At 57.9% G+C, this 26,288-nt stretch overlaps 1 protein-coding gene across 8 annotated transcripts in view; it reads left to right on the plus strand.

Moving 5' to 3' along the window:
* Positions 1–26,288, plus strand: part of NCOR2 (nuclear receptor corepressor 2) — a 236,966-nt gene that overhangs the window by 172,845 nt on the left and 37,833 nt on the right. For 7 of the 8 annotated variants that reach the window (XM_052654728.1, XM_052654729.1, XM_052654735.1 and 4 more), the window contains exons 18-21: positions 5,944–6,086; positions 14,367–14,514; positions 18,714–18,764; positions 19,854–20,481. In XM_052654728.1, the coding sequence (XP_052510688.1) occupies positions 5,944–6,086; positions 14,367–14,514; positions 18,714–18,764; positions 19,854–20,481 (970 nt within the window). The remainder of the gene's footprint in view (positions 1–5,943; positions 6,087–14,366; positions 14,515–18,713; positions 18,765–19,853; positions 20,482–26,288) is intronic. The other variant, XM_052654734.1, reaches the window with a different exon arrangement.

Below are 26,288 nucleotides of genomic sequence, written 5' to 3' on the forward strand. Positions count from 1 at the left end.
AAATAAGGAAGTGGCATGACTCAGGACTAAATCGGCTGGTTTTTCTTTCTTTCTTTTCTTTTCCCCCGCTCTTTTGATAGTGTTTTAGGCAGAAAATCTTGTTTTGCAAACCAGAGTTTCTCTTGGAAAGCGGTGGTTGGTGGGAGGGCTGTAGACATGTCTTTCTTGCAAGTGGCCTGTTCTGCTTCACGGAGGGAATAGAAAACTTCAGGGCTGGCTGGGGCTGGCTGGGGTGGTGGGAAACAAGTGTCTCCTGGGGGGAGGGATGTGAGTTTCGGGGTGGGGGGACTGCAGCTGTGAAATTCCCAGGACACAGATGGATGGCAGTGTGGTACTGGCCGAGGGTGCTGGAAAGATTCCTCCACCCTCAGGTTATCAGAACTTGCCCATGGTGGGGTTGGGGGGTGTAATTGGTGCAGGTTTGCAGACCCCAGAGATGAGAGCTGCCTGCAGTGGGGACCCTGAGAGGGTAGCACCTTGGGGAGGGTCATGACAGGGACAAGGCCTTTCTGGGGGCCTGTGTACTTGAGTTGATGGGGGCTTAGACACTGCTCCCGTGAGAACAGTTCATCTCAGGCCCCCAGTGTATGAGAAGCTCCCTGCTGAGGGTAGCCAGGGCAGCCAGAGCGGCCAGGCCAAGCCCCCTTACAGGGAACCCCCCCTCACCATCACCCCCTGCTCCTTCGCCTCTTTCTGTGCTCCGTGACTCAGACCTCCTGGCTTGGCTTCCTGTCTTGGTCAATTTCACTTCCTAGTTCTGCCTCCCTGAGGCTTCAGAACGAAACTCCTTCCTTAGAAATTAGAAGTGAGGTCGGGGAATCCAAACCACAGGGGATGTTGGCAGAATCTGCTGTCTGGGGGCACAGAGTGCGTGAGGGTGGGCCCCTGGTGTGAGAGGGGGGCACTCCCTCCCTTCTCTTCTGGGGAAGGTTCAGGACCCCCCCATGGGGATAAACGCTCAGCCCACTCCTGTCTTTGAAGCTGGGGGCCCCAGCAAGGTAGCAGAGGTGCCTGGGGGATGCCCAGTGAGCCCCCAAACCCACATGCCTAAGGTATCTGGAGCTTTATTCATTTGCCGGGTGCCTCCTGCCCACCTAGCAGTTGTGGGTGCAGAGACACTGCCCTCAGTGAGCAGCGGAGCCAAGGAGCTAATTTCAGGGAGCAGCGATCAGTGCTCTGGAGATACCAAAACCCCATAACGGCAGGGTGGCCGGGAGGAGAGCTTTGGAAAGAGTGGTCACAGCAGGCTTCTCTGAGGAGCTGTCCCTTGAAGCTGAGAAGTGAAGGAAGGCAGAAGGAGGTCTGTGAAAAAGCCACGCAAGCAGCAGGGACAGTGAGTACAGATGTCCTCGGGCACACCTAGGGGCTGGGCAGGAAAGGTCCTGGTGGGTGGCTGGAGCAAGGAGAGGGGTAGGAATCGGGTTGGACAACGGGGGCGGGGCGAGTCTGCGGGGCCTCACACACCACACCAAGGCCTTTGGGCGTTATTCCAATAGCATTGGGTCATCACTGGCAAATCTGAAGCAGAGGAGTGACCCGATTGGATTGGCATCCTTAGAAGCCCCCTTGGGCCTCCCTTGCAGAGAAAGGATCGTGGGACTCAGGTGGGACGTCCGGCTCCCCAGCGCGGTTGGGCTCTGTTGTCCTCCCTGGGGGTGAGCCCCAGGGCTCACTGCGAGGACTGGGGGCAAGGCGGTGGGACAGGGGTGGACCATTGTTCCTTGGGTTTCATGGGCAGGATGGAGAGGCTTGAAGGCAGAAGGGATGAGCAGGTCAATGACCTGGGAGTTGAAGAAATCGTTTGTGACCTGGATCTTGCTCCAAAGTTCAACTCAGTTAACTTTCAACTCCCTGGGAGCTGCCTGGGGCATCTGTAGCAGGTGTTTTTTATGGGGCACAGGCTGACCTGGGCGTCTCAGAGAGGGAAGAAAAAAGTAGCCATGGCCCCAAGACCCTCCAGGAGCAGAGAGCTCCCTAAGGACTCCAGACCCTCCCCCTCCCATCCTCAGGGGTTGGAGGTCTCACTTGCATTTGGAAGAATCCCCTCAGATTCTAAGCTTTCTCCTAGAAGGCGAACCTAGCCCTGCCCACCCACCGCCCCCTTCCAGCCCATCCAGACTTCTAGAGTCCCCCACGATGGGCCTGGCCACCCTGGCAGCAGTCAGGCGGGAAGGGGGGCAGACCACAGGTGGAACCAGCGCACAGGGGAATGACGGCGGAAGAAGCTGTTTGCTCCCCGGCTGCCTGCCGGGGTGGAGAAGCTCTGTTTTTCTGAACCCTCATCTGTTCTTACCGCTGCTGACGCCGCCACCGCCACGGATGGGGAGAGAGGGAGGGGGAGGCCAGTGCCAAGTTGGCCCGCCCCCTTCTGAACCTGGGTTTCTGCCACGCTCCCCCGCCCGCCCGCTCCCGGGAGCCTCCGTCTGGAGGTCACATTCAGCCCTGACGCGTCTCGCTGGGTCAGGCAGCAGGAAGATCGGCCGAGTCCTTGTGCGCCGCGGCGAGGCTGCCGGACAGGCGGTGGGGGTCGGGGTGGAGGTGGGGGTGGGGTCTTTGGTTTCTGCCCGGTGGCGGCGTCAGGGGTCCGGGGGCTGAGCGCCCACGCTGGGCACGTCGGTGCCCGGAGGAGGCGCGGACGCGGTGCTCCCTGGTGACGCCTGGCACGGGGCACCGAGCACACAGCCGACAACTTCCCGCCGCCCTCCCCCATCAGGCGAAGGGCACCTCGCATGCCCGCAGCTGCGGGGGGCGGGGGGTGGTTACGGCTCAGGGGTGGCAGCGCTGCCGGAGGAGCCCTGGGCCACCACGGGCGGGCGGGCCGGCGGGCGGGCGCGCGCAGCACAGAGCTGCTTCCCCGCCCTCCCCGGAGCCAGCCTCCGCCTGCCGCCCTCCATCGCCCGGCCCCTCCCACCGCCCGGCCCCTCCCTCCTCCCTCCTCCCCTCCTCCCTCCCTCCTCCCTCGCGCCGCCGTTGGACGAGAAGGATGTGAGGCTGAGCTGAGCCGCCAGCAGACGCCAGCCAGAAGCCTTGCGGAGCCGGCACCACGGCCGCCCAGCCTCCCGCCTCCCAGCCCGCTGCTCCCAGCTCCGATCCCTGGAGCATCCTCGAAGCCGTATGTTTCCGGAAAACTTGGCCGAGGGGGAGACGCAGATGAGAGGATGTGAGTGAGTGGCTCCGGGGAGGGGACTGGGGATTGGGGGGGCTCTTGGGACACGGTGACGGGGACCCCAGGGGTGACAAGGACCTCAGGCTGGTGGGGGGGGGGACTCGGGGTTTCTCTACCGTGGGGTCCCACCTCACTTTCTTCTAGGGCCCCTTCTCAGCCTCTCTGGCTGTTGGGTGGGGGCTCCCTGGGAAGGAGGTCTGTGTTGAGGCGGATCCGGGAGGGGTCCTGGACAGTGTGCTCAGAGGTGCTCTCTCCAGGTCGAGGGGTGGGGGCTTTACGCCTCATCAGGTTCAGGTTGTCCCTGAAGCATAGTGAGGTCTACAGGGCATCTCCCTGTGCCCAGCACCCTTGGTCTGGGTTCTCAGAACCAGAAGACAGCCCATACCCATCCACCCGCACCCCAGGTGTCCTGGCCGGTAATATTAGGACACTCACCCCAGCTCTTTGCACAGCACTTAAAGAAACTGAGGCCCAGAAAGCAGAGGGAATGGCGGGGACCACACACAGCAAGTCTGGGCAGGGCTTCAGGGTGGCTCAGTCCAGCGGTCCTTCCCAGGCGGCGTTCAGGCAGGGCTGGGCGACACCCCCCCACCCGCCCCCCAAGCCCCTGCTGCTGCCACGAGTGGAGTTAATTAGAACCTCAGCCTCTCAGCCAACTCCATGCCATCTCCTTATTTATGTGTCCAGTTTGTAAATGTCAACCTCCCTGGGGTCCAGCCACCCCCTGGGTCCTTGTCCACCGCCCCTCCCTACCCCCCACATACTTACCCCCCCAGCAGGCCCAGATGGGAGACCCGCCCTCTCCCTCCCGGGGTTCCGGCCCAACGTGTTTGCCTGGGCTCTCTTGGCCCCGGTTGGGGAAATATAAATAAACGCGTCCCCGTCGTCCTCGGCCAGGTTCTCTGGAAGTGGCAGCTGCTGCTGGCGCAGGCGGCGGGAAAGGTCAGGGGGCTGGGTTACACTTGATCCCACACCCTGACTCCCCCCGCCAACCCACCCCCCCAACCCTCCGCCCCGTGCCTGTCCTTGAGGAACCCTGAGCAGCGGCCGTGGAGCCACGTGGCCTGGTGGCCTCCACAGGGGAGCAGGTGGCCTGTCAGTCCAGCACCCCCTCCCCCACCCCACTGGGCCTATAGGCGGGAGAGCGGACAGCCCCGGACCCCATGTCTACTCGGCCCCGTGGCCCACCCCGTGAGCTTGCAAGTTGCTCTAATCTCCGGAGCATTGGTTTCCCTCCCGTCCAGGGGACGTGAAAACGGCTGTGGCCTCGACAGCAAGGATAAGAGGGAACCAAGTCTTTGAAGGGCTTTGCAAACTCCAGGTTGCTCGGCCATGTGACACGGTGGTTTGTTGATGTTGTTTTTGATGCTGTTTTATTTCTGTGTGAGCCTTGTATGTAGCAAGCCGCCGGCACATGTTTGGATGAATGGGTAGATGGGGGGAGGGATGGATGGATGAATGAATGAAAGACAGAAAATACCGACAGGCAGAATGTCAGCCCCTCAGGCTCCCACCCCTACAAAATATAGCCCTCCTGGCTTGCAGCTTGATTTGATTCAAGGAAAACGACCTCAAACTTCGTTATGGGAAATCTTTCACTAGTCGTTAGGAGTCTAGCTCTGGGGCTCAGAGGCCGCTCTGTTCCCAGCAACGTGACTCAGGCTTCGTTCCTGCTGCCCTCTGGGGGCCCAGTCCTGCCCCGCAGCCCCTGGAGGCTGGAACCTCCCCTCAGCCCCTCCTGCAGCTGTCAGGAGGGGGGCAGGCCCTACCTGCTTGGGCTGACCTGGGCGCACAAGGTGTGCTGCTCACCAGGGGATATGAGACATAAAAACATAGAGGTACTGGCTGATGTGAGGCGAGCCCATGTATTGGGAGCACGGCGGGCAGATGGGCTGAGACTCAGGGCCGGCTGGAGGCGGGTGGGGGGTGCGTCGGGAGGGACTGCATTTCTGCTGAGCCTGGCATTTACGGTGTTGAAAATGGAATAGGGGCTGGAGGTGCAGCTCTGGCCCGAGTCTGTGGGCATGGAGGGAGCTTTCTCTGCCCTAGGTGAGTTTGGGGTGGCGCCTGCCAATTCCTAGGGGTTTCTCCCCACATCAGAAGTCTGTGAGTCTGTGTGAGAAGCTCATGGAGATGAGGGTGGCTGTGATTTGTGGAGGCAGGTCCACCCCAGATCCTGAACGAACCTGGTGGGGCACGAGTCCAGGGTGGGCCTTTAGGTGTCCCAGGGGAGCTTGGGGTTGCCCTGGTTAACCTGGGCATGGAGGCTCCTGGCCCGATTCGCCCCCACCCGAACTCCACCCTCCCACCCCTGCTCACACGGTCCTTCCTTTCCCTGGCCCGGTGCGGCCGGAAAACAGCCCTGTCTCCCGAGGCCTCCTCGTCTGCAGCTGCGAGCGAGTGTCAGTGCCGGGTCACGACCAGCAGGGGAGGAGGAGAGGTGGGGCCCCGGGCGGGATCTGTGCCCCTGACCTCAGCCCCAGAACCCTTGATGGTGACCTCAGCGGGGGTGCACCCTGGCTGTTCCCACCTGCCCTTCCAGTTCCTGGAGCCCAGGCCTCTCTCAGGGGGCCCAGTCCCCTCCTTCTTGTACCCTCCCCCACCAGCCCAATCCCCGTGTGTGTCTCTTTCCAGAAACCCTGGACTGGTGCAGTGAGCCTGAGGCCCGGGATCAGGGCTGTTTTTGGCCCGGGGCTCTGCTCTCCATGCCACAGACACAGGCCCTCTCTGCCCTTCCAGCCCCCTGACACCCCTCACGTGCCGTCCTCCTCCTATAGGTCTCCTGGAACACGGCCGGAATTGGTCGGCCATCGCCCGGATGGTGGGCTCCAAGACGGTGTCCCAGTGTAAGAACTTCTACTTCAACTACAAGAAGAGGCAGAACCTGGATGAGATTCTACAGCAGCACAAGCTGAAGATGGTGAGTCCCCCACCAACCTCCTCTACCCTCCTCCCCTGCTGGGGTCACACCGTGGTCCTGTGTGGTCACTGCAGCCTCAGAGCCCTGGGCAGGGAGGAGTCTTAACACCAGGTCTCGCTCAGGATTCAGCCCCTCCCGTTTCTTGCTCAGTGGTCCCCCTGGAATGCTGCTGGGATTGATTCCATGCCGTCAGCATCCCTCCTGGGTACTTCGATGGACAGGCCCACCCTCCCGCCTCCCCGGCTCCACCACCACACCCCCGCCCCCTTCTCACTAGCACTCCCCGGTTAGACCCCTCTGAGGGCCTTGAGCTCCGGGCAGGGAGGAAGGAAGGAGCGTGGTGGGTCAGGGCACTGACTCACCAGGGACTTGGGGCTGTCAGCACATTGGAATGAAGACCCGGGGCAGATGAACCCTAAGTCAGCATCACCCCCTACCCCCATTTGAACTCACAGTCTCAGGGCCACCCCGAGGAGCAGCTGGCTGAGCCTTGTCCTCCAGGGGACTGGAGAAGCAGCTCAGACCTCCCCCTCCCCCAGGAGCACAGAAGGGGCGGGCTCGCCTCACTGCTCTTATGAATGGTCTGCACACTTCCTCCGCAGCTGTTACTGGGAAGCTGCTACAGGGCCATTTGGGGGCGGCATCTTTTCTTCTCTCTTTTTTTTTTCCCTTTTCTTTTCCCTCTCTCTCTCTGCCTCCCTCTCTTCCTCCTCTCTCTCTCCCTCCCTCCATTCCTCTCTCTTCCCTTTTTGGGCACACTTGTGACATGTCAAGCACGGTCATCATTTCAGATCTGGGGAAACTGAGACTCAGCCAGGCTCGTAAACAGCTGACTTGGGGGTGAACCCACAGCTACGTGACCTGAGGACTCATGCCTCTTGGTCGGCAGGCTGTGTAGTTCCTTGCAGATGTGAGGGCACAGGAGGGGCACACACAGCTCTCCACCCCCCAGTTCCCCACGACTGGGCGGCTTCTGCTGGAAGTATGTGCAGCCTGTCTGGGAGGTGGGGGTTGAATTGCTCCTCATGCAGCCCACCGTGGTCCAGAGAGGGCAAGCAGGCTGCTGGGGTCACACAGCATGGCAGGTGGATCAGGGAGCAAAATCTCCTTCTTTGAATGCTCCTGGAGTGCTGTGCTAAATTTGAGGACATCACTCCCCAGCCCCTGAGCTTCTCAGGTGGTGCAATTGGTAAAGGACCTGCCTGCCAATGCAGGAGACATAAGAGACATGGGTTCAATCTTTGGGTCAGGAAGATCCCCTGGAGGAGGAGATTGCAGCCCACCCCAGTATTCTTGCCTGGAGAATCCCACGGACAGGGGAGCCTGGCCACAGTCCATGGGGTCGCGAAGTGTCGGACGTGACTGAACCGCTTAGCCCACCCACCCCCCAGCCCCCTGAGTATTCTTGGTTGGAGGAGGATGCTGTTGCATGGCCCTGTGGTCAGGGCTGAGGCCCACCTGCAGGCTTCATTGCGTCAGGCCTCTGCCTGCACCCCGTCCCCACTGTGTCCAGTCAGGCGGTGCCCCCTGCCCCTCCCCTGCTTTCTCTGCAGTTGTTTCCCGGTGCTCCTCTGTTCCTCCTCAAGCTTCAGGCAGGGCTCGCTCGAACACAAGGAGCTCTGCTGGTCTTCTAGATTTTCCAGGACTCTGGTTTCTGCAGGGAGGAAGAAGGGGAGGGCTGAGGCTGAGGGGCACCTGGTCTGTAACACAATGCTGGCTAAGATCCCGTAGCACAAGGTGTCGGTGGTGGTTGCAGGGGGGGTGGCAGGTCACCTGTACACACCAGGGGCAGGGCCTGGCCCTGACATCCCCCAGGGACAGAAATGTCTTCTTCCTGCTCCCTCCCCTTCTCCCTCTGACCTGTCAGTCCTCCCTGCCTCTCCCTTCCCCCTCCCATTCCCTGCTCAGCCCAGCCCAGTGCCCACACACCAGCGTGCTTTCCCCAGGCTATTGGGTTACAGGAGTCTCCTCTCAGAGCCTGCTGGCCCACAGCCTCACTTTCCAGGTTTCACTGGGGCACGGCCCTGCTGCACCCCCCAAGACCCCAGAACTTGAGAGCGTGGGTTGGGGAACCAGAGATACTAGCTGGATAGGTGGTGTGGCTCGTCCTCCGGGAGAAAGTGAAATAAAGCCCTGGCTTCATGAATTGACACCTGTGACCTTGGGTAGCGGCTTCACCCCACGAGCCTCAGTTTCCTCATCTGTAAATGATAATGACAACCCTAACTGCTAGAACTCAGGCTGCCCTAACTACTAGTAGTAGTACCAGCATCATTTTTATTTTAAAGCCACTGCCTCCCGCTTTTCTTCTCAGGGGTGTTTGAGGTGCTCTCTTGAATAATATCTGCAGGAACAGTCATGGTAGGGACTCGCCCCAGACACCCAGATTCAAATGTGGATTCTGATGCTTTCTAGCTATGCAACCTGGGGTGAGTGGTTTGTCTTCTCTGGGCCTTAGTTTCCCCACTTATGAAATGGGGATAATTCCCACCTCAAGGTGGGCTTCCCAGGTGGCGTAGTTGGTAAAGAATCTACCTGCCAATGCAGGAGACACAAGAGACATGAGTTCGATTCCTGGATGGGGACCAGTATTCTTGCCTGGAGAATCCCCATGGACAGAGGAGCCTGGCAGGCTGTAGTCCATGGGATCACAAAGAGTCAGGCACGACTGAGCACATACATGTCCACCTCAAAGGGCTGCTATGGGAACGGTTTGAGTGAAATGGGTGTGGGGTGCTTAGAAGTGTTCCTGGCACGTCGTGAGCGTCCCTCACTGAGAGCCACGTGGCGGTGGCAGTGTTGGCGGGTTCAGTAGTGAATTGCCCGTGGCCACCTGGTGCCTGGTGGCTTGGATGACCGGACAGTGTAAATGCACTCCTTCCCTGCTGACTGCGAAGGAGTGGACTTACACTGAAGGCTGCGGAGAAAAGTGCACTGAGAGGTGGGGTGTCGCATCTCTCTTGGTTGTTCATTGGGTATAGAGTATGTCCACTCCTGGATTGCCTGAGGAATTGGTTCATTAATCGATTGGTTCATCCATTCATTCACTCATCCAAAGAGGCAGTCTAGCCAGATGGTACAGAGTGGGGTCCTGGGTAAAGGACACACAGAGCTCTGCTGCCTCCTGACTGGTGGTGCCCGTGGCACTCAGCCTCACTTTAAAGGAGTAAGACCGGCCCCCGTCATGGGGTTGCTATGAGCTGCAGAGGCTTTCCTACTTGTAAAGGGCCAGGCGTGGTCCTTGATCAGTGCTTAATAAGTATTGGACCCCCACTGCACGTTCGGCACGGCTTTACTGAGTACCTACTATGTGCCAGGGAAGAAATGGCAGGTGCCATCCATATACATGTGGTGGGGTTTCCTGCTGGGCTGAGGAGCTGAGTCTTTCTTTAATGGACAGTGGGAACCATCGAAGGTTTGTGAGCTGAGAGGCCACCCAGCGGGGGCTGGGCTTGAGGTAGATTGTGCGGGTCCCAGCAAAGCACAGCCAAAGTTGATAGAGACAGTCGTCCTCCTTGTTCTGACCCTGAACTTGCTGGAGGACAGGCGGCATCACTGGTGGGCTGAGGAGGAGGAGGGGGTGTGAGCAGCAGGGGGACCCTGAGCACCATCTTGGGCCCCTCCCCAGACCCCTGAGGTCATCACCATTGACCCCATCCTCAGGTGGAGATGCTGAGGTCAGATGGGAGAGGGGCCTGGTGAGGCCACAGAGAGAGTTTGAACTCACATCTGTAGGCGCCCCTGGCCTCCCTTTCTGGACCCCTCCCTGTGTTCCAGGACTCCCACGGAACTCAGCAGAGGTGGTCTTGGTGGGAAGCAATGGCCCAGAAGGTGGGGGCCAGCAGGCCATGTTCTGAGGCCAGCAGACGGGTGAACCTTGCTGATCACTTGTGGATGAGAAAGGGCTGTTTGGGAGAGTGGAGTTGGCTCTCCTTCCCTGCTGACTGCGAAGGAGTGGACTTACATCGAAGCCTGCGGAGAAAGTGCACTGAGGGATCTGGGGACCCATCAGCCCTGGGTCCATCCATCCTGACAGTGGCCACCCGGGGTGCAGGAGTGAGTTTCCCGTCACTGGAGAATGCAGGCAGGCCTCACAAGATGCTGCCCCGCACCCTTCAAATTCCGGGAGGGAGACAGGTCCTTATGATTCCTGAAGCAGGGGCAGCCACCTCTGGCTGCCGGCCAGGCCCTGTCTGGAGCTCAGGAAGACATGTCACCCTCCGCCAACGGAGGAAGCAGTGGGGGAAGCAGGGGGTCAGGGGGTGTCCCCTCCTGCCTTGCGCCAGATCTGGCCTGAGTGTGGCCACCGACAACGTCAGCAGGAAGCAGGGTCGGGTGGGCAGGCGGAGCACGTCCCAGAGTTATGTAACATCTGGCACTGGTGACTTCTCCGAGGTTTTCCCTCCCCCTGCTAATGGCCAAAGGTTACCCTTTCCTCCCATCTGTGAATCCAGGCCCTGGGGCTCAGCTTCCGTGTCTCTCCATCTCTGTCTGTCTCAACCCATCCCCCGCCTTGTTTTCCTCTGTTGCCTCTTCCATCTGAAGCTGCACAGGCCTGAAGAGAGAGAGATGGTCAGGCAGGGAAGTACTTGAACCTGACCTGCCGTGAAGTCTGGGCTTCTTGACCCCATAAGCTGTGTGATCTTGGGCAGGTGTCTTTGCCTCTCTGAGCTAGTGTCTTTGTCTATCAGTTTCATGCATCTGAAGAAGTAGTTACAGAGTGCCTATTCTGCACCAGGCTCTGGTCTAGGTGTGCTGGGAATTCAGCTGAGAACAAAGGTGCCAGCCCTCGAGAAGTTAGTTCTAGCTGGAGAGACAAATTAACATTAACACACAGATAATTTCTGATTGTGGTCTGAAGATGGTATGATGAGGGATAGTAGTAGAAAGTGATTGATGGGGAGTGAGATTAGCTCATTTTGTGTACGAGTGAAACCCTGATGGAGGCAGGCATTGTGGGTGTCTGAGAGAAGGATGTTCAGCCAGATGAATGACCAGTGCAAAGGTCCTGTGGCCAGGGTATTGTGAGCACATCTGCATAAGAAGGGCAGTGTTTGTAGAAGACCTGGAAGGTAAACCAGTTAGAGAGCTGAGTGGGGTCTAGATCTAAATCACACTAGACTGTATGGAGTGGGGAGGACTTGAGTTTTTATATTGTGGGTTCTCGGGAATGGCTGGAGAGTTTAAAGCAGGGAGCAGAATTCTCTGACTTGCAGAGTAGATGTGCAGATACAGGAAATTTGTACGTAGGGAAGGCTTGACGCATAGTAGGTGCTTAATAAACATCAGCTGTGATCACTAACACTAGTATCACCAGCATCTCCTGTTCCATACACAACTCTCAATTCTGGGGTTTGGGGCCACGTGTGGAAGGATTTGGTATGGTTGCCGGGACACGAAGTCCACCAACCTCTCAGACCCGGTGTTGGGGAGATTCCGGTCTTGACATCATCCTCACCCCGCTTGGGACAACGTGGCCTGGGCTGCGGGTCCAAGGGACCTCAGTTTCCCCAGGAAGTGCCTCCCCACCTGGCCCACAGGAAGCCCCTGTTCCCTGTGAGGCTCCTAGTGTTACCCCCGACCCTGCCCCCCGGGCAGCTGATCGCTGTCCCTCACCCAGCCCCAGACACGCGAGTGGGTCCCCATCTGCTAAAAATAGATTGGGGAAGAAGCGGGAACCCTCAGCTGCACCCACAGAACCCACATGCCACAGAACTTTCTCGTGTCCTCGCAAGCTCTAGCTGGGGGACCCTCCCGGGAGAAGCTTGGGATTTGGGGCTGGGCTGCACCAGCCCCTGGAGGCGGGCGGATGGCGGTGGAGCCGGGCGTGCCCAGGGGCCCGGTGGACATTCGGCAGGGTGGGGCTGCAGCCCTGGCCGAGTGCTGGTGACGGAAACCGTGACTAACGGGCAAATGGACTTTTCCCTCTTCCTCCCTGTACTCTGAGAGGCTGTACTCCGAGGAGCCCCGTTTGCTCAGGAAGGAGACAGGACAGGAAGTGATCTGACTCCTGGGCAGGGGCTGGGGCTTGGGGACCCCTGAGGCCTGCTCAAGGCCCTGCATGGTAAGGGGCCAGGCTGCGCAGGGCCTGCTGGCACCTGGAGGTGATGGGGCATTTGTCCAAGAGTGAGTTGGGCTGCATGGGGCCGGGGAACTGGCAGAGGGGAGGTGCATTAGTGCCCTTTTCCCTGTAATAGCTTACCACAAACTGGTACGGAAACTTGCTATCTTGCAATCCTAGAGGCTAGAAGTCTGAAATCAAGGTGTTGGCAGGGTCCTGCTCCTTCCGAAGGCTCCAGGGGAGTCCCCCCGCCCTGCTCTCCCAGCTTCTGGGGCCGGCCCACAATCCCGAACATTCCTCGACTGGTGGCTCTGGGTGCCTCTGTGTTCGAGATTCCCTCTTCTTCTAAGGACACCAGTCATATTGGATTTAGGGTCCTCCCTCATAGCGCAGGTGGGCTTCCCTAATAGTTCAGTTGGTAAAGAACCCAGCTGCAATGCAGGAGACCTGGGTTTGATCCCTGGGTTGGGAAGATCTCCTGGAGAAAGAAATGGCTACCCACTCCAGTATTCTGGCCTGGAGAATTCCATGGACTGTATAGTCCATGGGGTTGCAAAGAGTCGGATACAACTGAGCAAGCTTCTTCTTCTCACCTAATAAGACCTCATCTCACCTAATTACATCTGCAAAGAGCTCATTTCTAAGTAAGGTCCCATTCTAGGGTTCAAAGTGAAAGTGAAAGTAAAGTGGCTGAGTCGTGTCCAAGTCTTTGCAACCCCGTGGACTGTAGCCTGCCGGGGTCCTCTATCCATGGGATTCTCCAGGCAAGAATACTGGAGTGGGTTACCAGTTCCTTCTCCGGGGATCTTCCCGACCCAGGGATCGAACCCAGGTCTCCTGCATTGGAGGCAGATGCTTTAACCTCTGAGCCACCAGGGATGTTTATTCTGGGAGGAACCTAGTCATTCCAGGGTAAGGGGCTTTGCTGGGAGCTGTTGACATGTCTAGGAGCATTTAGGTTCCATCTCCTTCCTTGGGAACCCAAAGGGTTCAGGCTGCAACCCCTCCCATCACACTGGCAATATTCGGGTGGGTCCCCTCTTAGGGGCCAGTCCACCCCCCTGGAAGTCCCTGGTCACTTCGGATCCCCAGCACACGCTGCTTCCACACGTGCCCTGACTCTGCCAACTGTGTGTTCAGGCCTCGATGCTGCCCATTCAGTCACTCATTAAGTCAATCAACAAACACTTTCTGAACCTCTGCCTGGCTCAGCCTGGGGGTAAAGAGACATCCTCCTGGGGCACCTGGCACAGTGAGGTACAAAGACAGGAGCCGTCAAGGAGGAGTTGTGCCAAGGCTGGGGGTGGGCCCCTGGCTCCCAGAGTGGGGAGCAGGGCTTCTGGGGACCAGACGGGGGTGGTGGTGGGGGGGAGGTGTGGAGGGAAGTGAAATACTGCCAACCAAGGGCCTTCTTTCTGTTCCTCGAACCACCCAGCTGGAGGCTCCACCTCCAGCCTCCGTACTTGCAGTTCCTTCCACCTGGGCCACTCTCGTCCAGAGCCTTGTCTGGCCAGCTTCTTCTCAGGACTCAGCTCAGATGTCACCTCTTCCGAGAAGTCTTTCCTGAGCCCCACCCTGCTGCAGTCTCGCCCCGCCCTGTCTGTCCCCGTGGGCTGCCGTGCTTCCACCTCTGAGTCTTCTTTTTAATTGATGTGTTGATTGTTGTCTCCCTGACTAGCTGGCCTGTGGAGGGGCAGAGACCCTGTCTACATCATTCGTTGTGCTTTCTTGTCCCCTGGCGTACTATAAATGACACGCCACCCAAGCTAGCCTGGGGGCAGGTGGTGCCACACGGGGACACATCATTCATTCATTCTCTCCAGTGCACTGACTGCGCCGCCTGGCAGTGTACCCTCCAGGGGGTGTGGTCATCGCTCTGGCTCGGACAGCCAGCAGGGCTGGAGCAATCCGGGGGGGCCTCCAGGCAGAGGCAGCCCTTCCTCACCCGTTCTGGAAGGATGTCGGGGCAGCCCCTAGGCCACGCTGCACCCTGGTGTACCTGGGACACGATGGAAGAATGAAGCTCTGGGTAAAAATAGCCACTGGCATGTCTGGCCGTGGAGCTGGAGCGCAAGCAGGGAAGAGCGCCCTTGGGACAGTGGCCAGGATCACTGTCCCTGGCAGCTATGGCAGGCTTCTGGCTCCGGGAGCCCCCGGACTGGCAGCCCAGGTCCTGGCCCTGGTGCTGGCCCTGACCTGCCACTATCCCTGTGCCCTAGGAGAAGGAGAGGAATGCACGGAGGAAGAAGAAGAAAGCCCCGGCCGCTGCCAGTGAGGAGGCCGCCTTCCCACCCGTAGTGGAGGACGAGGAGATGGAGGCTTCGGGCGTGAGCGGAAATGAAGAGGAGATGGCGGAGGAGGTGGAAGGTGAGGGTGGGCTGTGGGAGCTGGCCTCTTCCAGAAATGCCTGGGTCCTGCTGAGAAGGGGCCTGGACTGCCCCAAGGGGAGAGGGCGATCGTCATGGTGACGATCATGGTGGTGATGGTGATGATGGTGGTGGTGGTGATCATGATGGTGATGGTGACAATGGTGGTGATCGTGATGGTGATGGTGACAGTGGTGACGGTGACGGTGGTGGTGACGGTGGTAGTGATGGTGACAATGGTGGTGGCGGTGACGGCGGTGACAGTGGTGACGATGGTAGTGATGGTGACGGTGGTGATGGTGACGATGGTGGTGATGGTGACAGTGACAGTGGTGGTGATGGTGGTGGTGGTGACGATGGTAGTGATGGTGACGGTGGTGATGGTGACGGTGGTGGTGGTGATGACGGTGGTAATGGTTGTGGTGGTGGTGATCATGATGGTGATGGTGACGGCGGCGGTGATGATTATGATGGTGGTGGTGGTAATGATCATGGTGATGATGGTGATAGTGATGGTGGTTATGGTGGTGATTGTGATGGTGACGGTGACGGTGGTGGTGGTGACGATGGTGGTGATGGTGATGATCATGATGATTACGATGGTGGTGATGGTGATGATGGTGGTTATGGTGGTGATTGTGACGGTGGTGGTGATGGTGATGATGGTGGTTATGGTGGTGATTGTGATGGTGATTGTGACGGTGGTGGTGATGGTGACAGTGGTGATGGTGATGATCATGATGATTACGATAGTGGTGATGGTGATGATGGTGGTTATGGTGGTGATTGTGATGGTGACGGTGATGGTGGTGGTGATGGTGATGGTGGGGGTGATGGTGACGATGGTGGTGATGGTGACGATGGTGGTGATGGTGATGATCATGATGATTACGATGGTGGTGATGGTGGTGATGGTGGTGATCATGATGGTGATGGTGACGGTGGTGATGATGGTGATCATGATGGTGATGGTGATGACAGTGGCAACAATAATCATGGTAATCTGCCTCTCTGCATTCACAGGACACTTGTTCATTCTATCCTCCTGCCCCCTGTGAGTTCAGTCTTGTGCTTGGTGACCCTACACATCCAGGACATATCAAGTTCTGGTGACACCTATTATCTTGCCAGCATATCTGGTGTCACATTTTAGGGAAAAAAATTGTTTATTTTTGAAAATAGGTTTTTTTTTGACCACACTACACAGCATGCGGGATCTTAGCTCTTCAACCAGGAATCAAACTTGTGACCCTTGCAGTAGAAGTGTGGAGTCTTAACCACTGGACTGCCAGAGAAGTCCATAAAAATAGTTTTCTGACCTGAACCATTATTTTATACTCCAGTATTCTTGCCTGGAGAATCCCATGGACAGAGGAGTCTGGTGGGCTACAGTCCATGGGGTTGCAGAGAGTCAGGACACGACTGAGCGACCAATATTTTTCAACTTGACCAATGTAAGCAGAACGAATACTGCTGGTAAATAAGTATTCAAAAGTTATGTAATTATGCTTCATTTTGCTCCCAAGTGTCCGAATTTGATTGATAAACTGCACAGCCCCCAGCTTTCTGCCTGGGGCACTGAGGCTGGGGGCAGTTGCACCAGGCACCCCAGAGTTGCGTCGTTGGCCTGGATCTTAGATGAATTCTGCCACCTGGTGAGGGCTGCTAAAGAGAGAGTGAGAATTAATATTTAAATTTTGCTCTCAGTTCTGGCCACTTCTCAAAAGAATTTCAGCTGCACAAGATGGTCACTCAGCTTCGGAGCCTGGCCCCCATGTAACACCCGGCTCCACTATGCAAATAGCATTTATAGATGTGGAAGTCACATGAGGCTGCCCAAGGGCAGGCTCGCATCCCTGGTCACTGATTACTCTGCCTTTGGCCCCCAGTCCCCTCCCTTTTACTTGCTCTACATCCGTCCCTCAAGGCATGACAACCCTGAAGACCCCCACACACAACACCTCTGAAGGCCCCCGCCCCCCACTTCACTAAATGTGTCTGCTTCTTCTACCATCCTGCCAGCCAGAACTCCCCAGCGGGCCTCAGGTTCTTAGAGAAGGGACCCTCCTCTCCTCCCGTCCCGTCTCCTGCCCAGGTTTCCCTCCTGTCGCTCCTATCTGCCTGCCCCTGCATTTTAACTCCCAAACTTCTGCCAGCATTTGCAAGGAAGGTGTAAATCACCCCTGGCTCTGTAAGCAAGACATGCAAATAAATCCAAGTTATGCCAGGCTACAGGGCATTCACCAGCCCGAATCCTACTTCCAGGTTGAAAATGAAGAATCGGCCCATTTGGTTGTTGTGGTCTTACTTTGGGGGTGACCTGGGGTGCTGAGTCTGGCCTCCTCACCAGCGCTGGGTCTCTCCAGGCCAGGTTGGCTAGAGGCCTGACCAGTTTCTGATGGAAGGCTCCAAATCCCTCAGGTCATTGAATTCTGAGTCCTGGGTTTGTAACCAGGAAAAGGGAACCTGGGGAGCAGGAACCCACTCTCCTCTTTAAATATCTTCCTCTTTAAATATCCTGTGGGCAGGATGCAGGCTTGGTGGGAAAGTTAAAGGAAGCCAGACTTTGGCTCAGCATTAAAAGCAGAACAGATGCTGCCCAGTTAGAGAATTTTGAGGTAGTGAGTTCCCTGTCCCCTGATGGTTCACACTCCCTATCAAAGATGGGAGATGGGCATTCTTGGCTGGTGACCCAGGGCTTCTGTGACCACCTGGCGGCCCAGAGCGCATCAAGGGAGGCAGTTAAGAAGATTCTGCCCAAAGGCACCAGGTGACAGCCCTGTCTTACAAATGAGGAAACCAAGGCCTCATGTGGGGAGGGAAAGGAGAATTACTCACATAAGGTGTCACGTAGCTGGTAGACTTGGAATCTGCCAATCCGATTGGCATTTGCTGTGTAAACCTGTCCCTTGTGACCAGGATAGGGGAGGAGAGGTAGGTCCCGGGTTAGGGCCTGAGGTCTCTCCAGTGGAACCATCTAGAATATCCTAACAGCATCACAGACCCCTCCAGAGGGTAGGCAGCAAGGGCCTTGTATCCAGTCTGGAGATGAGTCCAGGGGAGGGGGGAACGATCCATTTGACCCTGTAGTTTCTCCAGTAAAGACTGTGGTTGTAATAAGAGCATCAGCCTTGAATTATTCCCTTTAATCATCACAACAGCCCAACAGGTCCTGTCATCACCCCATTTAATAGACAAGGACTCTGAGACACAGGAAAGTTAGCCAAGGAAGCCAGTTGGCCTGTTTGGGGACCAAGATTTAAACTTGTCAGAAATACTGATTCTTGGGCCCCGCCTTTACCGACTGAATGAGAAATGTTTTAGGAGTAGGCCCAGCCATCTGAGTCTTCACGACCCTCAGGCACACTTATGCCTGAGAATCCCTGACAGAGATAAGCTGCTGAGTAAGGGAGAGAGCCAGGCGTAAATCACTCATTTTGTAGATGAACACACAGGCTCTGGGGCTAAGCCATTTGTCCAGAGGACCTCAGTGCTGGCCCCCTTCGTCCTGTGGTCTGACAATGTCAAAAGAGGGAGTGACATTGCCAAAGTCAGAAGATAGGGTCAGGAATCCCATGGTGAGGGATACAGGATGTTGGGGTCAACCGTCTCCTGCCCCCATGCAGTGTGGCCTGGGACAAGTGACTCAACCTCTCTGTTGCCTCATCTGCAAAGCAGAGTGGTGATGATCATCTCTAACTTAGAGGTTATTGAGAGTGAGTTGTGTGTGTGAAGCACTTTGCCCAGAGCCCAACACCAACAGAGCAAGCCTGTGTTGCTGTTGTTGGGAAGGTCATTTCTGGGAGGAGTAGCCTTTGCTCTGGGCCTTGAAGGGAGGCAAGAGACAGGAGAGGTGGGAGTCTGGGGGCAGTAAAGGCTGAAATAAGTGTTTTTGTAGGGCACTGGCAGCCCCTGCTGGCCTGGCTCTGCGTCTGAGGGGTGAGACAGGGCCAGGCAGCCCCAAAGGCCTCTCCCTCCAGCCCTGCCCCTCTCTGAGGCCAGCACCCCACCCCTAGGACCCTGGAGCCGGGAACCAGAGAAGGCCAGTGACTTGTCCAAGGACACCCAGGAGTGTTCTGGGCTGCGGGCTTTCGGGACCAGGTTGTAGGTCCTCCCTGCCTGCCTGGCCCCAAATCCTCCTCCCTCCCCACCTGCTTCTCATGTCACCTCGCTTCTAACCCTTCTCTCACTTCCTTCCAGCCTTACACGCCTCTGGGAACGAGGTCCCCAGAGGGGAATGCAGTGGCCCAGGTACGAATGTGGCCAGCTGGCCTGGGGGTGGGGTGGGGGTAGGGCCAGGCCGGGGTGGGGGTTGTCTACGAGGGCCCCACCTCTGGGAGCACACCTCTGCCTGTGAGCGCCACTGCTGGTGCCACCGCTGCCTCTGTTCCCCCTCCTCAGCGTAGTGTCTGTTCCCCATGCTGTTCCCTGGCTCACACCTGCGGATCAGTGCACTCGACCTGACTGTTCTGTTGATTTCTTACTAGTGTGTCCACCTGTGACTCTTAACCCACTTACGTTTCCCCTACAGCAAGTGTGGGGGAGGGAGGTTTCAAATGTCCCCATTTTGTAGAAAGTGAGGAAAATTGAAACCCAAAGAAGGGAGAGGAGTCGTGGTTAAGGCTAAGGAGCCAGGCCTGGAGCTGAGGGCCCCTTTCCCTTCGTCTGTGCACATTGTCACTCGATCAGCACTTACTGTGCAGCTGCTGCAAACCAGCCCTGTGGACAGCGGCCAGGGGCTGTAGTTGGCGTGGACCCTCTCCCCGTGAGCCCCTCCAGGCTCACTGGCCGCGTTTTATGAGGACAACCTTCATGACACAGCAGCAGACAGTTAGGAGGTGTCACCCTGTGTGCTGCAACCCCTGTGAGGTGGGAACTGTTCTCCCCACTCTACAGATGGGGAAAGCGAGGCCGGGAGGCCACTGTGTCAGCAGGGGCAGAGCCAGGGCTGCAGCTCCAATGAGAACAAGGCGACCCCAGAACGAAAGCCTACACCCCTGGCTGCCCCTAGCCTGGCTCCGCAGGGTGCTGGCCACCCACCCAGCCACTCCGGGGATCGGAAGTTAACAGGTCCTGGGCTCCTCCAGGGTCAGCAGGTGGAGAGGGCAGCCAGAGGAGGACAGAGGTCTGGGAGGGGCCAGGCGGGCTGCCCAGGCGTGTAGGAGCCTCGGGGCTGTTTGGTGTCCAGGGATGGGACCGCGGCCTCCTGAGCTCCTACCCAGAACCAGGCTACACAGTCAGGGTCATCGGGTGGTGAAAGGAGCGTGGGCAGGGCCCTGCCTGTCTCGAGCCTGAGCGCCCCCTGGCACTGCTCACCCCATCTTTGCTCTCTCCCCGCAGCCGCTGTCAACAACAGCTCCGACACCGAGAGCGTCCCCTCACCCCGCACCGAGGCCGCCAAGGACACGGGGCAGAATGGGCCCAAGCCACCACCTGCCCCGGGCACGGATGCACCACCTCCCGAGCCGCCCACCCCGCCGCCCGAGGACACCCCGGCCCCCACTGAGCCCACCCCAGCCCCCGAAGCCACCAGCCCGCCCACACCCCCACCAGCACCCCAGTCGCCTGCCACGCCTGTGGTCCCCAAGGAGGAGAAGGAGGAAGAGGCCACAGCCACCCCCTCAACCGAGGAGGGGGAAGAGCAGAAGCCCCCTGTCGCCCCAGAGCTGGCGGCCGATGTGGGCAAGGCCAAGATGGAGGAGCCAGGCGAGGCGCACCCCGTGGAGCCTGTCAAGAGTGAATGCGAGGAGGAGGCTGCCGGAGAGGGGTCTGACAAGGTGAAGGCGGGCCAGGAGGCCGCAGTGGAGGCTGCGTCCGAGGGGGCACTCAAGGTGGAGAAGAAGGAGGCCAGTGGCCCTGGGGCCAAAGGCCCCGCGGCCAAGGGCTCAGGCGCCCCCCAGGACAGTGACTCCAGTGCCACCTGCAGCGCCGACGAGGTGGATGAGCCCGAGGGCGGCGACAAGAACAGGTGAGTGCGCCGGCTTTGTCGTCTCATTCTGTAAGCACTTACTGAGCATCACCTGTGTACCGAGACAACGGCACACGAGGCCGATTCCACGCCTGCCCTCGGAGGGAGAGGGGGCCACCACTAAGTGTTCTCCATCTGGCAGGAAGTCCGATGTTGGGACAGGGCAGCATCGATGGAGTGGGCCCCCATTAGCAGTGGCCTCTGAGCTGAGCCTGGGCAGGGAGGAGTAGGGTGACAATGAGCGTGGATTAGCTTCCAGAGCTGCCGCCACCAAGGGCCACCCCAGAGTCAAGGCATCAGCAGGGCCACTCCCCCGAAGGCTCCTTCCCGCCTCCTCCAGCCTCCGGTGGTGCGGGCCACCCTCAGCTTGTAGGTATGTCGCTCTGTGGTCCCGTGACATTCTCTGCATGTGTCCCTGTGCCCGCAGTTCCCTTTTGCCATAAGGACATCAGTCCTTGAATGAGGGTCCACCCTCAGGACCTCCTCTTAACTGCATCGCATCTGCAAAGAGCCTATTTCCAAAGAAGTTCACATTCATAGGTATTTGGCTCTTGGGACTTCAACAGACTTGGAGAGACAAAGTTTCACCCTCAACATGGTGGGACCAGCAAGTGCAGAGGCCGGGGGTGGGGACTGAGCCTGCACAATTCAGCAAACCAGCCCGCCTTGCAGGGCCTCCGGGCTGGGTGGGTGGCTGCACTTTGTTCTCAGGACAATGAGACCTCTGCAGCTTGTGCCTGTGACTTGGGGTGTGTTTCAGGCTCTGAAACTTGCCGGCTGTGTGAGGGGGAAGATTTAATGAGGGCCAGAGGGGCAGAGGGGTGCGCCTTGTGAGGCGGCCTTGGGGATGTCCTGGTGAGGCTGGTGGCGGTGGACATGGGGGCAAGTGGCAGATGCCCGGGATCCTGGCCGGTTCATGTTCTGCCCGCTGAGGGTCCCTGAGGGTCCCCGAGACCCCGGCCAGAGCGGAAGCCGGCAGGCCCCACTTGGGGCCCAATGTGGGCAGCAAAGGGCACGGCTGCGGAGATCCACGCCCGCTTGCATCTGGGCAGCTTAAGGAATTGTTTTCTAATGAGGCGGGCCGGTCATTTTTATTTTGACTGAAAACAGTGCAGTCTGTTTTCGCTCCTCTCACGTCTCTCGGAAAAGTTCTGGGCAGCGCAAGAGGGAGGAAAATCTGACTTTCAAATCCGACCGGTTCACTGGGAGCCGTTTCCTCTGCTCTGTGATTCACCTTGGGGCGTGCGGAGATGGCAAATTCTAGAACGTTTCATGTGAAAACCGGACTTGGTCAGAGCTCGCTGGGTCCCCATGTGTTCAGTGAGCTACCTCTGGTCCCTGGCAGGACCCTCAGCCCACTTGTATGGCTCTTGGATAAGCAGAGGTCTGGCCAGCAGGTTTCTGGGGGCCCGGAGGTCCTAAGTTTCCTGCCCAGTGGGCACAGCTTGGAAAACAAGAGTTCACGGCGGTCTGATCTGCCGGGGAAGGCCCTGGGCCAGAGTGTCGCTCTTTGTGCCTGGGTAATGGGGTCAGGGTGGGCGGCTCCCCACCCTACTCCTGCTGGCCACAGAGACAGTCATGGAAACACGTTTCTGCTCTTAGCGGGAAGAGCGTTGAGCTCATGGGACAGCCACGCTGATAAGCGGCCTCCTGGAGTCTGTGTTTTGGGTACACATGGCCTACCTGGGCTGGACACCTCGGAGGGTTGGCCTGGGTCCCAACAGCTTCCCCCTGGACCCCTCAGGCCAGGCCTGAAGCCCCACAGCCTACTTTCAGCCTCTCCCCCCAACAGCCTCAGCCCCACCCAGGGACGTGTCTTTCTATCCCCCAGCTGGGTCTGGCTCCTGTCCACTCTTCCTGCCTGAGCGTCCAGCCTTCGGTCCCTCGGGAGCAGGAACCCTGGGCTGGGAGTCAGGACACCTGGTTTGTCACGCCCTCTGTGACCGAGGCCAGTCCCCCACCCTCAGGGTGAGGCTGGACTCAGGCCAGCCTCCTGACCTCTTCCTGGCTGGCAGTCCGCCACCCCTCCCTCCTGCCCCGGCCGCGGCCGCACAGGGCCAGGCGGGCGCCGGAGGACGCAGGCGAGATGCGTCAGAGTGCGCCCTGGCAGCCAGCACCACCCCCCTCCACCACCCCAGAGAGATCGGTGGGCGACCCCAGGTCCTGGCCTCCTGCCCACAGCCCTGCCTCCCACCTGGCAGTCTCAGCGCAGTGCACTGGGCGTCCCTGGACAAGACAGAAGATGCATTGCATTCTGGCCCATGCCCGTACGGCTTTGGGAGAGAAAATCATATCCTGCTTTTTACTCTCCATTGCTTTCTGCCAGACAGCTCCGCCTGGGAGTTTTCTTGGCCAGTGGCCAGAGATAGTGGCTTTGATTGCAGAGCCTTGAGCTTGCCTGCCTCCGCCTGTTCCGTTTCCCAGAGATGGTGCTGGGCACTTTCTGGCAGGGCTGGGCCTTCATAAGTGCCTTGCCCTGGACCTCAGTTTTTTCATCCACAAGATGGGTGTGGGTATCCCCACTTACGGGCTGCTTGAGAGAATAATGGAGTTCTGAGCCCCCAGTAAGATGCTCAATGAAAGGAGTTGCTCCCTTCCTTTGGAACTGCTTCAGGAGCCCCCAAAGTTCACTCCATGAGGAGGTTGGAATGTAGTTGCTTCCGCTGAGCCCCTGGAATTTCAAAAGAATGTAACAGCAATTTCTCCTTTATTTCTCTATTCTGTAAATGATTAACCAGGCACCAGAGTGTGCCAGGTACCATCCTGAGCTCAAGGCGAGCAGCAACAAATGAGGTCCTGGCTCCAGGGAGCTTACATTTCGCTGGGAGCGATTAGTACGGAATTGGAACAGCAATGGAATAAAGGGGATGCTCGTGTGATAAGTGAATGAGGGAGAGATTGGTCATGGAGTATGACTTGCCTGAGGAGGTGACATTGAAAGATGATGGGAACATAGAGTATGAGACACGGAGGGAAAGTCGGCAGAGAGAATGGCCGCTGCAAAGATCCTATGGCCTCACGAGCTTGTGTTCGGTAGATGGCAAAGAGGCCTGTGGCAGAGAGCAGAGTGAGTGAGGGAAGGGGGAGAGGGCACGAGAGGAGGTCACAGAGGTGGGTAGAGTCCTGGCTCTACCTGGCCCCACAGGGCCCCGGGGGTTGAAGCGAGGAGTGGGGTTTTATCTTGGGGGCGTGGGAAACCAGCATGACCATGCTGTTGTGAATCTGCACGATCCTGCCTTCGCAGCCCCAGCCTGGCAGCCGGGATTATCCCAGCCCAGCGATAATGAGGAATCTGGGGAGGGGGCTCAGCAGAGAAGGGACATGCTGTTGCAGACCCAGCGTCCCCTGGGCCCCTGCCCCCTCCCCAGCCCTGGTCTTCCGGGGCGGGAAGCAAACCCGCAGGGACGAGGAGACGCCCAGGCCGCTCAGCACTAGGCGTTGTCACGGCTTCCTGTGCCTCCCCGTGTCCTGCCCACAGGACAGTCACTGGAGGGAGCGACTGTTCTCATACCCATTTTACAGGTGAGGAAACCGAGTCCGGCACAGTTGGTCAAGTCACCTGCCCAGTGGTGGGATTTGAACTGGGAGGTGGAGTCTTGAACTTCAGGGTTAGGGGGCAGGGCCCCAGCTGCTCCCAGCCGAGTTGCCGGCTTCCCCCACCACCCAGCTTCCCCCCAACCCCCGCCCCTGCCCCTCCCAGCCCAGGTCACGTGCACAGTGCCAGGCTCCGAGAGCCCCTACCCTGCTCTTGTCTCTGAGGAGGAAAATAAACGCCCTGTCTTCCAAGAAAACAAAGGAAAGAGAACAGAGGGAGGGCGATACTGTGAGGAGAGCTCCTGGAGGTGGTGGCTCCTGCCGCTGTGGAGGTGGGATGAGGCAGTTTGGGGGCCACGTGAGTGCCAGGCATCTGCCCCCCCCTCGGGGTGGTGGGGAGTCTCAGGCCCCTCAGGCTTGTTAAAGATCAGGATCCAGGCCCTTGCTCTTGGATGCTGCCCTCTTTACAGTGAGCGGTCAGGCTACTGTCATCTTGTCAGCTGTGAAGTACTGTGCCCATGGCTGCAGCCCCCACTGAGCTCTTGCCTCCCTGGGTGGGGTCAGGGGGACTCAAGAGAGAGGGGTCTGGGCCTCCATGCACACCCCCAGCTGGTGACTGCTGAGGGCATTTGAGGATGATCCCTGCTCCCCTCCAATCTGCCTGCCCCCTGCCTGGACAAGGAACCACAGGGGAACCAGGGCAGGGCAAAGGCCCTAGTTTGCTGACAATCAGAGTGAGACACAGACATTTGGCTTCTTATTTGTATCATAAAAGCATATTTTGTGTCCCTATAAAATTATATTTACACAGATGTAAAAGTTTATATTTTAACCTTAAAATTTGCATTTTCAAATATTTTATACAATAGATAATAGTATAGCATTATTACTTAATTGTTCATGGAAACAATATACTTAATATATCAAACCCTTGATTTTGTGGTCAGCAAGGAGTATATTCTTTATCTTTTCCTTGTAACAGCTTTACTGAGACATAATTCACAAGCCATACAATTCAGCCATTGAAGTGTGATTTTTTTTTTTTTTTAGTACATTCACAGAGTTATGTAATCATCAGCACTGTTTAATTCCAGGATATTGTCAACTACCCCAGAAAGAAACCCCAGGCCATTGGCTTTCAGTCCTTATCCCCCACCCCTGGCACCCGCTCATCTTATCTTCTGTGTCTGTGGATTTGCCTCTTGGGGGATTTCATGTAATTGGAATCACGCGTACGTGGCCTTTTGCAACTGGCTTCTTGCACTCAGCATCGTGTTTCTGAAGTTCATCCAAGTTGTAGCCTGGAGTCATTCTTTTTGGCTGAGTAATATTCCACTGTGTGGACATTCCACATTTTGTTTATCCATTTCACCTGGTTTTGGACGTGAGGGTTGCTTCCACCTTTTGGCTTTTGCAGATAGTGGCTGCTATGATCTTTCGTGAACGGTTGGTGTGTAGGTGTGTGTGTGTCTATTCTCACGAGTGTATGCCCAGCAGTGCAAATGCTGGGCCCTGTAGTGACTCTAATGCACTTGCTGAGGAAATGCCAGAGCATTTTCCAGAAGGGCTACAGTGTATTCACTGTTAAGTTTACAAATACAAGTTGATTTAAGCAGACAGTGATAATTAGTTGCAAGAGGAGGGGAGCAAGCCTGGGCTGGTGACATTTGAAGCCGATGGTGAGGGGTACAGGACAAGTGAGAGCATCGGTTCTTGGACCTGGTCAGGGTGCTTTGGCCCAAGGGTAGAGGGCCAAACGAGGCTGGGCCTGGGTCTCCGGGGGAGTGAAGATGGGCAGCCACCAGAGGAGAGGCCTCCGATGGTCCTGGGAGCCTGAGCAGGATCCGGAGAGGTCGAGAGAGGTGAGGACGGCAGGGAGGGTGAGCTGGTCAGGAGGACTGTGAAGCCCAGCTGAGCATGAAGTCAGTCTGACCTCGGAGCCTGGCGCCACTTGCATGCTGTGGGCAGCCCCAGGGGTGTCACCAAGACTGTCTCTGCTCAGCTGAGCGTGTGGCAGATGTGGGCAGGGGGTCAGCACCCGAGGGACTGACTTGTCACGGGCCACGGTCCCGTCACCGCAGAGAGCGGGGGTCCCCCTCGGCTGCACGTCACGCGTCTGTCCTGCTCTGCCGGCGGGAAGGCTCATGATCCGCTCTTGGCATCCGGCAGCCAGCTCTGGGTGGCGTGAGCTGCACCCTGGCTATCACGGATCTCACCTGGAAGGCAGGGGCTGTACCGACAGTCTGCACGTGGCATCAGCCAGGATGGTCACA

Source organism: Budorcas taxicolor, chromosome 17 (genome assembly GCF_023091745.1).
Source record: "Budorcas taxicolor isolate Tak-1 chromosome 17, Takin1.1, whole genome shotgun sequence".
Taxonomy (NCBI): domain Eukaryota; kingdom Metazoa; phylum Chordata; class Mammalia; order Artiodactyla; family Bovidae; genus Budorcas; species Budorcas taxicolor.